The following is a 13155-nucleotide window of genomic DNA, read 5'->3' on the forward strand; positions in this document are numbered from 1 at the left end:
TTTATTTCTATTGCCGCTATAATAAAACAAATCAAAGTATCTATGAAAGGAAAATACAATTTTTATACGGAACCCTTCGTGGGCAAATAAGACTCGCTCTTGACCGGTTTTTTCTTATAATGATCCTATTACGTTTATTCGTGTGTGTAAAATATCAGCTTTCAAATCAAAGAAAATTCAATCTAGTCCCCCTCCCCCCCCTAATAATTTAAAAATAAAATAAAAAGTACCCTCAAAGAATATAAAAAGTTTATAGAAGCTTTGGTCTCTTAACCCCTCTCGTAACATAAATAAAGGTGGCTCTGCACTGGAGGGCCTCTTGATGGCGTCATCTTTTCTCCCTCACTGCGCTTTCGAGAGGTACCACTACAGGCTACAATGTGCATGCCGCTTAAAGCGCTCACGAACTGAAGTGGACTTTTGCGTCATAGTTTATTAAATTAATAGTGTTCCAATAATTTTTATAATGAGGGTAGATATACGAAGACCATTAACAGACAATAAAATCTTTGGAATGAGCAACCGCCGAGTTTCTTGGTTGGTTGTAAGATCCCTGGACGACCGCACCACCTAGCAGGTGGATCGCAGGGTGCCGCTGGTTTCAGGTGGCGCAAGATTGTGTCGTGTGAAAATCCCTATGTCCACCAGTGGACGTTTATCGGTTGGAAATTATATATGATAGAACATATAGATAAGGAAACAGAACAGCTGAGCGTACATCATGATTCATGAATAATCTTCTCTATAATATAAAAACCGGCCAAGTGAGAGTCTTTGATAGTCGCGAACATAAGCTAGTATTTTATAATAAAACTAGCTTATGCTCGCGACTTAGTCCGCGTGGACAAAGTCTCGCGACTTAGTCCCACCCAGACCAGAAATTTAGAAATTATAAAATTCCAAACCCCTGCCAGAAATTGAACCAGGGACCTCCCACTAATAAGACCACAGCGCTTACCACTGCACATGAGTAATAGCAAGTACGACCTCCTTCAGCTCATAAGTCAGGGGAAAATAGCCGGCAGAAGACCATCTGGCTGAAGAAGAACATCGCCGCTCAAAAATTTACGCCAGTTTACGCCAGTAGCCGTTCTTTATTCCGCGCAGCAGTGTCCAAGGTGCAGATAGCCCTAATGGTTGCCAACCTCCGATAGGAGACTGCACTATGAAGAAGAAGCTTACCACTGCGCCAGGGAGTCGTCATTCAGCCATAAATACACGTAACCAGGCAGGCGCCGCACTTTATTGGGTCAAATTGTTGTAAAGCGGTGTTCAGTTTAGAGCCAATTTCAAGTTTATAGGCCGCAGTAACCTCGCAGGTGGCGGGGCATGTGCTTGCGGAACAACAACCAAACTTTCATAAATCTTGTTCAAGCGCCACGCCCGTTCCTCCCTCTCCTTGCTGCTTCTTCCTTTACTAATCGAGTGACACCATCGATATAAATGACAAGATATGGTCAAGCGAACAAAATTTTTCACGGTTTAGAAACCAAAAAATAAATCAGCACCACCTCTTAGATACTAATGAACGACCCGTTTGAAATCCAGACGTCACTGAGGTTGCATTGGTGCTAAAGCACCACCGAGTCGGTGCCATTTTGTTTGTTCAATAGCCCTGTCCATACGAAGTAATATATAAGTCAATGGCCCTAATCTACGGTCAAGGTAATATGCCATATGCAATTACCGTGTCAGTGTTATATCTTCCATAATATAATTAAAAAAAATTACAAAAAAAATAAAAACCGACTTCGATACACAAACACTAAAAATTGAAAAATAATTTAATTTATTACCGAATATATTATGTATACAAGAGTTAATATAGTTCCATAATAATACTTTTTGGTGCCGGTGCCAATTAGCTTTAGCTGCGCGAATCGTCTAGACTTCATATTTTTATGAGACTCCACAATGGCACCTCATTGGCACCGACCCCAAAAAATATTATTATGGAACTATATTTACTCTTGTATACATAATATATTCGGTAATAAATTAAATTATTTTTCAATTTTTAGTGGCCCCATGGAATTATGCTATGACTGGTTAAAAATCTACTGTTTACTAAGCTATTACACTGATCGCGAGCAATTTACTCTTATCCGTTGAGGAGTTCCAGTATCTATCTTCGAAGATGTTCATCAGATCTTCACCAAATTTAAATGGGACCAACTTTGAAGTATACCCTTTCAAACAAAAAAAGAATTTTCAAAATCGGTCCAGGCGTCTTCGAGTAATCGGGGAACATACATAAAAAATAAAAAAAAATAAAAAAAAGATTCCGACGAATTGAGAACCTCCTCCTTTTTTTGAAGTCGGTTAAAAATGAATCACTTAAATGTGTTGCTCATCGCAAATCTCGGGAACAGCTGAACCGATTTCGCTAATTCTTTTTTCTTCACGGTAATTACCGCGTACATGGAAACACTGCTTGGCGACTATGATGAAAAAGCGATTATTCACTGTGTGTACATCATACAGAGTGTATCGATTCTTTGGCACTGCTAACCTAACCTGATAACCTATATTTTATTTAACTACCTACCACTACATATTGTGCCCGAGATATTTCATATTCTAGCCTGATTCATAATGAAATTGCATAATATAAAGCCTGAAAATTTATTAAAGAAAAAAAAAAAGAATCCATGAATTTCTTTTTTTAGTTTTTATTAAAAATATTAAGTAGGGTTCAATTATGTCAAACAAATTGCATCATTATGAGAATGGTTTGGCCATAGTCTACCACGCTAGCCGAATGCGGATTGACAGAGTTCATACCTTTGAGAACATTATGGAGAACTTTCAGGCAGGCAGGTTTCCTCACGATGTTTTCCTTCACTGCTAAAGCAAGTGATATTTAATTAGATACTTAAAACGCACATAATTCCGAAAAGTTAGAGGTCTGTGCCCGGGATAGAATCTCTGACCTCCCGAATAGAAGACAGACGTCTTAGCGACTAGTCTATCGCCGATTTTTGTCAACAAACTAGCTTATGCCCGCGACTTCGTCCGCGTGGACTACACAAATTTCAATCCCCTATTTGCATGCCTTTCAAATCAGTCAGTCAGTAAGCTTTTCCTTTTATATTATACAACGTTAGTTTTAGTATACGCAAAACCTGAAAGTAGTTTGTTCAGAATCAGAATCGATTGCAATCATTTTCAGTACGGGTTATATTTGACCAAAATATCCTTTAAAATCCTGCAAGTTTGAACACCGAGTTGAATGACCGCAAGCATCAGCTGATTCGAGGCTCGAGCCGCGCGAGTGGGAGCGCGCAAGATCGACGCCAACCGTCCCGTTCGCTCACAGCGGCTTGCTTGGGGTGACCATTTTTTTCGAGGACGACGACTCAACACAACAAGCTTATATAACTTCGTAAATTTTCATTAAATATTTTTTAAATTTTGTATTTTCTTTATGCAAAAATATTTGAAACGTGTTTCGGTTTTTGCGTCAACTAAAACTAACGTTGTAAGTGTATAGGTTACTAATATGTAAATAGCTATAAGCTTTACGTAGGTATAAATTATCAGCGGCACAGTTCTAGTGTAGTAGGTAGTGGGGTAAATAATGCTGTAATGTGCCACAAACGGGGCATGTTGTCCGCTTTCAACAAACAGCCCACATCGGATGCAGGCCTCTACGCCGCAAGCACGCTTCCGGCCCGTAAACGATGTCGGTTTACTTCAGATTGACTCAAAGTAGGTACGGGCACAGTCGTACTGCTTAATCTAATGCTCTACTAACTCCACTCTTCAAAATAAAATGGAATCAAACCCACTCATAGCATTTACTTATTCAAAATATGTACAATTATTATTGTACAATTTTTACTGCCAATAGTTGACTTTTTTTGATAATAATGTCAATAAAGCAAACTTAAAACAGAAGTTACGAGTATAAGTCACGCAAATCGCTAATGCGCGTGGCCGCCATTTTAGTGACGTCAGCACTTGACTGAAGTTTCGAGCTGATGGTATATTTTTATTTCGACTGACGTCAAAATGACGTCATTTCGATGTTAATGAGACATGGTTCCAGCGCAATAGCAATTTGCTTTTCAAGATTTGTTCAGCGGTTTAGTGGAACAGTCAGACATACTTTCGCATTTATAATGTTAGTATGGATATAGATTTTACGACCGGTATATTTTACCAACAAACATTTGCTATGGGCTTTAGCAAGGTCACGCAAGCCTATGAAGCTCAACCGATCGATCCGACCATTGTGTATTCGATCGCAGTGCCCTTCTCCGTAACCAAATTACGCTAATCAAGCTAAGGTAAAGTCAATAACCAGTAACCCAATGCCTTACCTCAATATAAATTTAATAAAATGTCCCTCAATGTTCGGATAGAAACGGGCGTTATTATTCAAATAAAATAAAATAAATATTTCGGTAGAACAATTTTACACAGTAGGTGAAAATTTTTGTTTGCTTGACCATATCTGATTATTTATATATCGATGCTTAAAACGCACTAAATTCCGAAAAGTAAGAGGTGCGTGCTCAGAATCGAACTTCCGACTTCCAGAATAGAAGGCTAACGTCTTAACGTGCTTAGTGATTACGCACCTTTGGATAAAACGACACATAGAGCATGCTTCAAAACATGGCGGCCCATTACCAATCTATACAAGTCTTTAGGGCCGGACTTTTCCCTGAAGCAAACAGCACGGTGCACCCATGCAAGGTGCCGCCCACAGAAGATTAGCATTTCCTAAAGCTAAAGCGATATCGTGTGCTCTAGTCTGGACGCGTCTGGTCGCTAACAGGGATACCTGGAAGAAAAAGGGGGAGGCCTTTGCCCGCGTTTGGGACGATCTCTGAAAAATTAGAGCTAGATATACCTTATAAACAATAATATTTAAGAAAAAAGTAAAAAAAGGTATTGATAATGGAAAAATAAATAAAAAAAGATGATAAAAAATATATATGTCGGAGATACTCGGCAGTAATCGGGACGCAAACGTTGTCTAGTGACGTTGATCGAGTCTGCGCATTATGATACAATCTGGGTTACCAAGGAGACGTAAGAATAACAATATGGTTTGAAGATGGTGAGAGAAAGACTTGTGTACTTGTGTAGAATCGTATCCCGCGTTCCTATTAAGCCAACATAACAACCCTGTAGATAAACGCCCAATAGAAGGAAATAAAACGATCCTAGAGCTCTTTACCGACATATTACATATACCTGTATAAGAAAATATACTAAACAAAAAAATTAGAGGTAGGCTTATTTATTTATCTATTAATCGAAAGCTCGAAGTATATTCATCAGGATTTTCTTGCTAGTCGTATAACAAAGTTTGCCCAGCAAACTCGAGCAAAGTCATACTGTCAACAGATTAAGAGCTTATCTGGCAATCTTAAATCTTCTCTTAGTGGTTTCCTATTGCACAACGGGCAACGAAAGTTGAAAACTCCCTTAATTAGTTTATTCAACCTTTTCTCTTACAAGTCAGAAGCATAATTCGTTGAAGAGAATATCTCAATGTTCCAGTAAAGTAACAAGATTAACTCTTGAATTAAAATCTAGTCTAGTCTTAAATCCGCGACCAGACCTTTGTCTGCTATCTGGAGTTTTAAAATATCTTTATATTTATAGCCTCAAAAAACTTTAAGTCATTCTGTGATGATCACGAATACTGTGAAAAACACTACGAAAGTTTTTTTTCAATACTGGAAGGACCGGTAAAATGTATGTCTGTATTTGAGCCTTAGGGCTAGATATCAGGGTAATGTTAGCCTAAAGACGCTTCTAGTGAGGCTCGGACCATGGCTTTGTGAGGCTGGGGCCTTAGGTTAACGACGATGAAGCTGATGTATCTGATGATTTTAGCTCTAAATTGGTACGAATGTTGGCAACACCGGACCGGACTATAATATAATTTATATCTCGTAATGTGAAATAAGTTTTGGACAGTCGACGTACGGCGAAAATCGTGCAGCTAATAGTCACCCGTGTAAACCCCGCCTTATCGCTTTGCAGCCTTATAAACTAAACGGTACAACCCGTCGGAAATATCTGAGCACCTCACTGGAATCCGCTTCCCCTCGCGCTCCCCCGCAGCTCGCCCATTTCCACCTATTCTGGTTTAAGACATTTATCTAAATATATAAAAGGAAAAGGTGACTGACTGACTGACTGACTGACTGATCTATCAACGCACAGCTCAAACTACTGGACGGATCGGGCTGAAATTTCGCCTGCAGATAGCTATTATAGCAAAAGGGTGTTTATTAACTCACTAGCAACCGCCCGCTGCTTTACTCGGCTCGCTTTTTTACCTATCCCGTGAAAATTTCAAAAAATCCGATCTACGTTCTACCAGCACCGTTGCCAACGCAAGTACGTTGCATGACGTCATTAAGCCAGGTGAGCAGATATTTCCGCCGGGTAATACCTCTGTACATAAAATATTTCGCTCCTAATGACAGCATTCAGGAAGCGCGTGTTAGGAATGTCAAGCCTGCAAAGATCGCACCTTCGACGTTGGGTCGAAGCTGCCTCAAATTGCAGCCACACCTGCCACATACCCGCTTCGTGCTCCAAATATTCACAAGCACTAACAAAAGGGTGTTTATTAACTCACTAGCGACCGCCCGCTGCTTCACTCGGCTCGCTTTTTTACCTATCCCGTGAGAATTTCAAAAAGTCCGATCTACGTTCTACCAGCGCCGTTGTCAACGCAAGTTCGTTGCATGACGTGGCTAAGCCAGGTGCGCAGGTATTTCCGACGGGTAATACCTCTGTACATAAAATATTTCGCTCCTAATGATAGCATTCAGGAAGCGCGTGTTGGGAATGTCAAGCCTGCAGAGATCGCACCTTCGACGTTGGCTTGAAGCTGCCCCAAATTGCAGCGACACCTGCCACATACCCGCTACGTGCTCGAAATGTTCACAAGCACTAAGGGCACCTACGCACTATGCGGTTAGCCGGAATGCGGCCAGACGTGCGGCTAACCGCAGGACGCGGTTGCGCTTGCGGTTAACTAGCACTATCCGCGTAGTGTGTAGGGCAACCGTCCGGCTAGCCGTCAGTCGGGCCGCAGCGCTCAGAACAACCGGAGCGGTCAGCCGTCAGCCGCATCGCAGTACGTATAAAAACTACTTTCTCGTACAAATAGATTAATAGAATAGAATAATGTTTATTCGAGGTACGCAGCGCTCAGAACAACCGGAGCGGTCAGCCGTCAGCCGCATCGCAGTACTTATAAAAACTACTTTCTCGTACAAATAGATTAATAGAATAGAATAGAATAGAATAATGTTTATTCGAGGTATATAGGTGGTACATGGTGTACGGTCAGCCACATGGCTAACCGCATAGTGCGTAGGCTCGCTAATAAAAGGGTGTTTATTAACTGACTATCTTACGCTCGCGACTTCGTCCGCGTGGACTACACAAATTTCAAACTTCAATTTTACTTCCTTAGCAGTTGAATTTTCAAAAATCCTTTCTTAGCGGATGCCTACGTCACAATAGCTATCTGCATGCTAAATTTCAGCCCGATCCATCCAGTAGTTTGAACTGTGCGTTGATAGATCAGACAGTCAGTCAGTCACCTTTTTCTTATAAATATTTAAGATGAGCTGTGCGTTGATAGATTAGTCAGTCAGTCAGTCAGTTAGTTAGTTACCTTTTCCTTTTATATATTTAGATGAGCTGTGCGTTGATAGATTAGTTAGTCAGTGAGTCAGTCAGTCACCTTTTCCTTTTATATATTTAGACTATTATATAGACTATAGATATATAGACTATTTCACTCGGCTCGGCTTTTTTACTTATCCCGTGAGAATTTCAAAAAATCCGATCTTATTCCTTGTCCGAAGATGCGGGCGATGGAGAGATTACTTTCTGGTGCGTACTGTAAAGGAGATTGTTTCTTGACGTAATAAAGTCACGCTTGCTTCTATTCAATATTTTTATGATTGTTAGCATTGTTAGCAAGTTAAATTCAAACATGACCGAGACTAATTTAACTTTAGATATTCAACTTTATGCTAACACAAATAGAGTTTATATTTAAGTGTTACACAAGTTAAGGTAGCTCATTAGGAATTTCTTGCCCTAATTTATTCAAGGTAGCTTGTTTGTTAGAATGTACGCTTTCTATGGTTTTAATGAGTTTTAAGGTATGACCCCAATTAGTGCAATGTAGGCTAGTGTGCCAGAGATTCAAAAAGTTCACATTTTCTAAGATATAATAAGGCGTTGCTTGGAGTTTCTCTACGTGATCAAATCAGAAATGAGGAGATCCGTAGGAGAACTAGAGTAACCGACATAGCTCAACGGATTGCGAAGCTGAAGTGGCAATTCTACGGGACGTTTTAACCACTAGGCTATCACAGCTTATTTATCCGTTAGATAAAGTTGTAAAACAGGCCCCAAAGGTCCTTATGACAATTTTAGTCTGTTTCGCTATCATGTCTAGTCAACTCATCCGTCATAACAGCTACCTATAGTTCACGACAGGCACGAGATGGCAATCGGGGAATGAGGCGGGGGGGGCGGGGCGTACACCCGCACGTCACCCGTGCTATCCTGCACCGGGTTGGCGCGCGGGCGTTCCCATCTCGGCGTGTCGCGTACTATAGTTAACTTTATCGCTCGTCGTAACTCGTAAGTGAATAAAAGGTGGGCATCCAACGGATTTCCTTCGAGCGCACACTCTAGACGTGCGTTAGTCACCTACAATTTACCTATCTAGCTCAATGACACTGACAGAAATCAGAGGCGATGGTTGAAAACCAGCGATATGAATGTTTTAACGTTTAAACTATCGTGAGTGGTTTCCATAATATATAATATCTGTCCCGGCTTTACTCACGTGTTTAGTCGGCGCTAACCCGACTAGTTTAGAACCCGTCCGGGGTCCTTTTTCAAGGGAGGCAGTTCGTGCACGCGCCGCGGTTGTGACTAACAACCCCCCCCCCCCCCCCCCGCCCGAACCCCCGCTCCCTCCTCAAACCCACCCCGGATGGGTTCGAAACTAGTCGGACTAACGTCGGCTAAACACGTGAGTAAAGCCGGGACAGATATTATATATGATATGAATGTTCCGCTAGATGCGGCGTTTCACAGTATCAATTTGTTCCAAAGAACATATTGTCTGCATTCCTGTCACTCGCAATCCGCTTTAGACTCAATCAGTTTCTACGAAGATAGATAAGATAGAAAAAACCGGCCAAGTGCGACTCAGGCTCGCGCAACGAGGGTTCCGTACTACAGTCGTATTTTTTCGACATTTTGCACGGTAATTCAAAAACTATGATACATAAAAATAAATAAAAATCTGTTTTAGAATACACAGATAAAGCCCTTTTATATGATACCCCACTTGATATAGTTTGAAAATTGAAAGTACTAAGTAATTAAAAAATTCAAATTGTCATGAACTAATAATTATTAGTTCATGACCACAATTTAATTTATTTTGTGTGATCTAACCCTAAATTCACGGTTTCTAGATTTTTATAAAACCTTCGGAGATACGTGAACCACCATACAGCATGGCCGATATAAAATCTGGGGAGTATAGCCTTTGAACTGGCAGCAGTAAAGTACCTAAGGGCAGTCATGCGCGGAATTGGCAACACAAACAATTCACGCACAAACTCACACTGAACTGGTTTCCTACTTCGTATAATATAATACAAGCAGTTGCTCGCGACTTCGTCCGCGTAAAATTTCTGGTTTCTCATGAGATCAGAAATTTTCCCGCTGCAAAAGGCTTCACTTACCTACTCACTCAGTCTCACCTTAAGGCACGGAACCCAGACTACCTAACTGCCAATTTTCATATCTCTAACTTCAAAAACATAGGATTTTCATTAAAAATTTCAACTCCCATTTCACCCCCTTAAGGGGGGAATTTAGTTAGATCCTTTCTTATCTGATACCTACCCCCTTGAAAGAACCTACGTTTCAGATTTCAAGTTTGTAGGCTGTATAATTCCTGAGATTTCGTGATTAGTCAGTCAGTCAGTCAGTGAGTGAGTGAGTGAGTGGTATTTCGCTTTTATATATTTAGATTACTAGCGACCCGCCCCCGCTTCGAACGGGTGCCATGTAGATATTAATGTTGTGTGAGTGTGGTGGTATACAGGGTGTAACCAGAACGCTAGAAAAAAAAGCATTGACTTCGAGTGGCCTACTTATGTAAGGTTCCATTAGCTCCGCGTGCCTGGATTTCGGTGACGGTTCCAGTGATGAAGAACAGCAGGAACTGTCGGGAGACGATCGGCAGCTGTCTCCCCCCCCACCCCAGCCACCCTCACAACGGGCGCTACGGGCAGCGGCACGTGCGTCCCGCAGTCAAAACCGCGGCGCGTGCGCGAACGGACTCCCTTGAAGGACCCCGTATGGGTTCGAAACTAGTCGGGCTAACGTCGACTACACACGTGAGTACAGCCGGGACAGATATTATTTAGTATGTAAGGTTCGTTGACCTCTAGCGTCAGTCAGATGTTTTATTTGCAATATATCGTGAACTTTTACGAAATATATGATATTTTTTTCGTGTTTTTTTATGGTATCTATCATTAATCATCAGTACCCAAAAGAAAAAAGGTTATATGATGTAACCACTTTCACTGGTAGGGAGAGCGCGTACAGGTTTTCAAAATTTAAAAAAATATATATATTATATTCACCAAATAAGTCTATGATATTCACAAAGAAATACTCGAGCGCTTTATAGATATTAATAGTATATATAATGCGCCCCACGTGTTTTTTTTATCGCAAAAATATTTATCTGCCGGTTTACACGGTGGGGGTGATCGTACCAAGGTGTAGAAGGGGGAGCTCCACCTTGGGCTGCATTTTTACTTCCCACTAGCGCGGCGGGGTGATTCGCTAACTCAGTGTCTAACACTGAATTAGCGAAATAAAGGATAGGCACCAAGCTCAATTTTTAATCCGTTGAAGGTTTTCTACGAACAAATATTTTAACGTCACCCAGTGAAGCAGCAATGTAGAACCAACAAACCTCTGTGGCTTGCATTCAGTGTTAGACACTGAGTTAGCGAATCACTTGGCGGTCTAATTGCAGCCAAGCGCGAGTCTAGAAATTTAAAAAAAAGAAAGGAAAAAAAGAAAATAGAGAGAGTTCTAATATGTAGTACTCACTCTTCAGGCAGCGTGGGCGCACCGTCCTCCTGCCCCGGCGCGTTCACGTGGTACACGCAGAAGTTCTCCAGCAGAGCGCGCATGTCAACGAAGTTGAAGAACGGCATGAAACTCGAATCTGTTGACAAACAAACTCTAATCAATCACGCATTCTTTACCTGACTACACCAAGCTTTCGAACGAAAATTAGTTCGAACAAAAACCTTAATACAGTGCGACAAGGCTCTCTTGGCACTTGAATGACATTGACAGTGGGGCGCTGTTGGTGAACAAAGGCTTGGAATATTCAAACAAGAACAAAGGGGACACTTGACCGAGTTCCGATTTTCGCCACGCGTTCCCAACATTCGTACCAATTTTAAGCTTTATGTGAATTATTGTAACCGTGAATGTCTATTTTGGCCGGTCTATAATATAATTTGTATCCCGTAGTGTGAAATGACGTTGTACTATAAAGACAGAAGGAACTAGAGCGCCTGTCGGTTTGATCCAACAATACTCGTATGTCAAATAAGAATGAAGAGAAGAGATATGTGAGAAAGGGCTACCTTAGGGTTATCTAGCGTCAAATGTATCTACTAACATTTGACGCCTGCCAGTAGCGACGAAGTCGCGACGTTTTGTTAGAAGTTTATCGTGAACTGTGATACAGATTCATCTAGTTTAGCTAAATTACAGTACTTGGCAAAAAGTAATGTGCATCGGCCATTAGAATGATATTTCGGCTTTGTACAGCATTGTCTTCGTCACTTTTACTAACTGATACCCGCGACATCGTCCGCGTGGAATTAGGTTTTTAAAAATCAAGTGGGAACTCTTTGATTTTCCGGAATAAAAAGTAGCCTATGTCACTCTACAGGTCTTTATCTATACTCATACAAAAAATCACGTCAATCCGTTGCACCGTTGCGACGTGATTGAAGGACAAACCAACAAACTAACATACTTTCGCATTTATAATAAGGGCACTGATGACGTTTTGTCGGTCTGTCGACAGAGACAAGCTCTGCAAATCTGCTATCTATGGTCGATGTACATTACTTTCTGGTGCGTCCTGTAAAGGAGATTGTTTCTAGACTATCAAGGACGTAATGGGGGATTCCAACATCAATGGACGTAATAAAGTCACGCTTGCTTCTATTCAATATTTTTATGATTGTTAGCATTGTTAGCAAGTTAAATTCAAACATGACCGAGACTAATTTAACTTTAGATATTCAACTTTATGCTAACACAAATAGAGTTTATATTTAAGTGTTACACAAGTTAAGGTAGCTCATTAGGAATTTCTTGCCCTAATTTATTCAAGGTAGCTTGTTTGTTAGAATGTTCGCTTTCTATGGTTTTAATGAGTTTTAAGGTATGACCCCAATTAGTGCAATGTAGGCTAGTGTGCCAGAGATTCAAAAAGTTCACATTTTCTAAGATATAATAAGGCGTTGCTTGGAGTTTCTCTACGTGATCAAATCAGAAATGAGCAGATCCGTAGGAGAACTAGAGTAACCGACATAGCTCAACGGATTGCGAAGCTGAAGTGGCAATGGGCAGGGCACATAGTTCGTACAACCGATAGACGTTGGGGTCCCAAGGTGTTGGAATGGCGACCTCGCACCGGAAGACGCAGCGTTGGATGACCCCCACTAGGTGGACGGACGATATCAGAAGAGTCGCAGGGAGCCGCTGGATTCAGGCAGCGTGGCGTGGAAAACCGTGGCGTGTGGAAGTCCCTACAAGAGACCTATGTCCAGCGGTGGACGTCTATTGGTTGATGATGATGAAGAAGGCGTGTTTAATACTGGCGTTATCATTTTATTATCATCTAAATATTATACATGCAAAATTTTGTATCTGTTTCCTTTAAAGGTGGTTAAGACGTCCGCCTTCTAATCGGAGGTCGGGGGTTCGATCCCGGGCACGCACCTCTTAACTTTTCGGAGTTATGTGCGTTTTAATTAATTAAATATCACTTGCTTTAACGGTGAAGGAAAATATCGTGAGGAA

At 41.2% G+C, this 13155-nt stretch overlaps 1 protein-coding gene across 3 annotated transcripts in view; it reads right to left on the bottom strand.

The window, feature by feature from the left end:
- LOC117995356 (protein NDRG3-like) overlaps positions 1-13155 on the bottom strand; it is a 65066-nt gene that overhangs the window by 20236 nt on the left and 31675 nt on the right. For all 3 annotated transcript variants that reach the window (XR_011238428.1, XM_034983369.2, XM_069508705.1), the window contains exon 4: positions 11155-11272. Coding sequence is in view for 2 of the 3 variants with exons in the window: in XM_034983369.2 (XP_034839260.1) it covers positions 11155-11272 (118 nt within the window). In the remaining variant the exon portion in view is untranslated. The remainder of the gene's footprint in view (positions 1-11154; positions 11273-13155) is intronic.

The sequence above is a fragment of the Maniola hyperantus genome, chromosome Z (genome assembly GCF_902806685.2).
Source record: "Maniola hyperantus chromosome Z, iAphHyp1.2, whole genome shotgun sequence".
Lineage (NCBI taxonomy): Eukaryota > Metazoa > Arthropoda > Insecta > Lepidoptera > Nymphalidae > Maniola > Maniola hyperantus.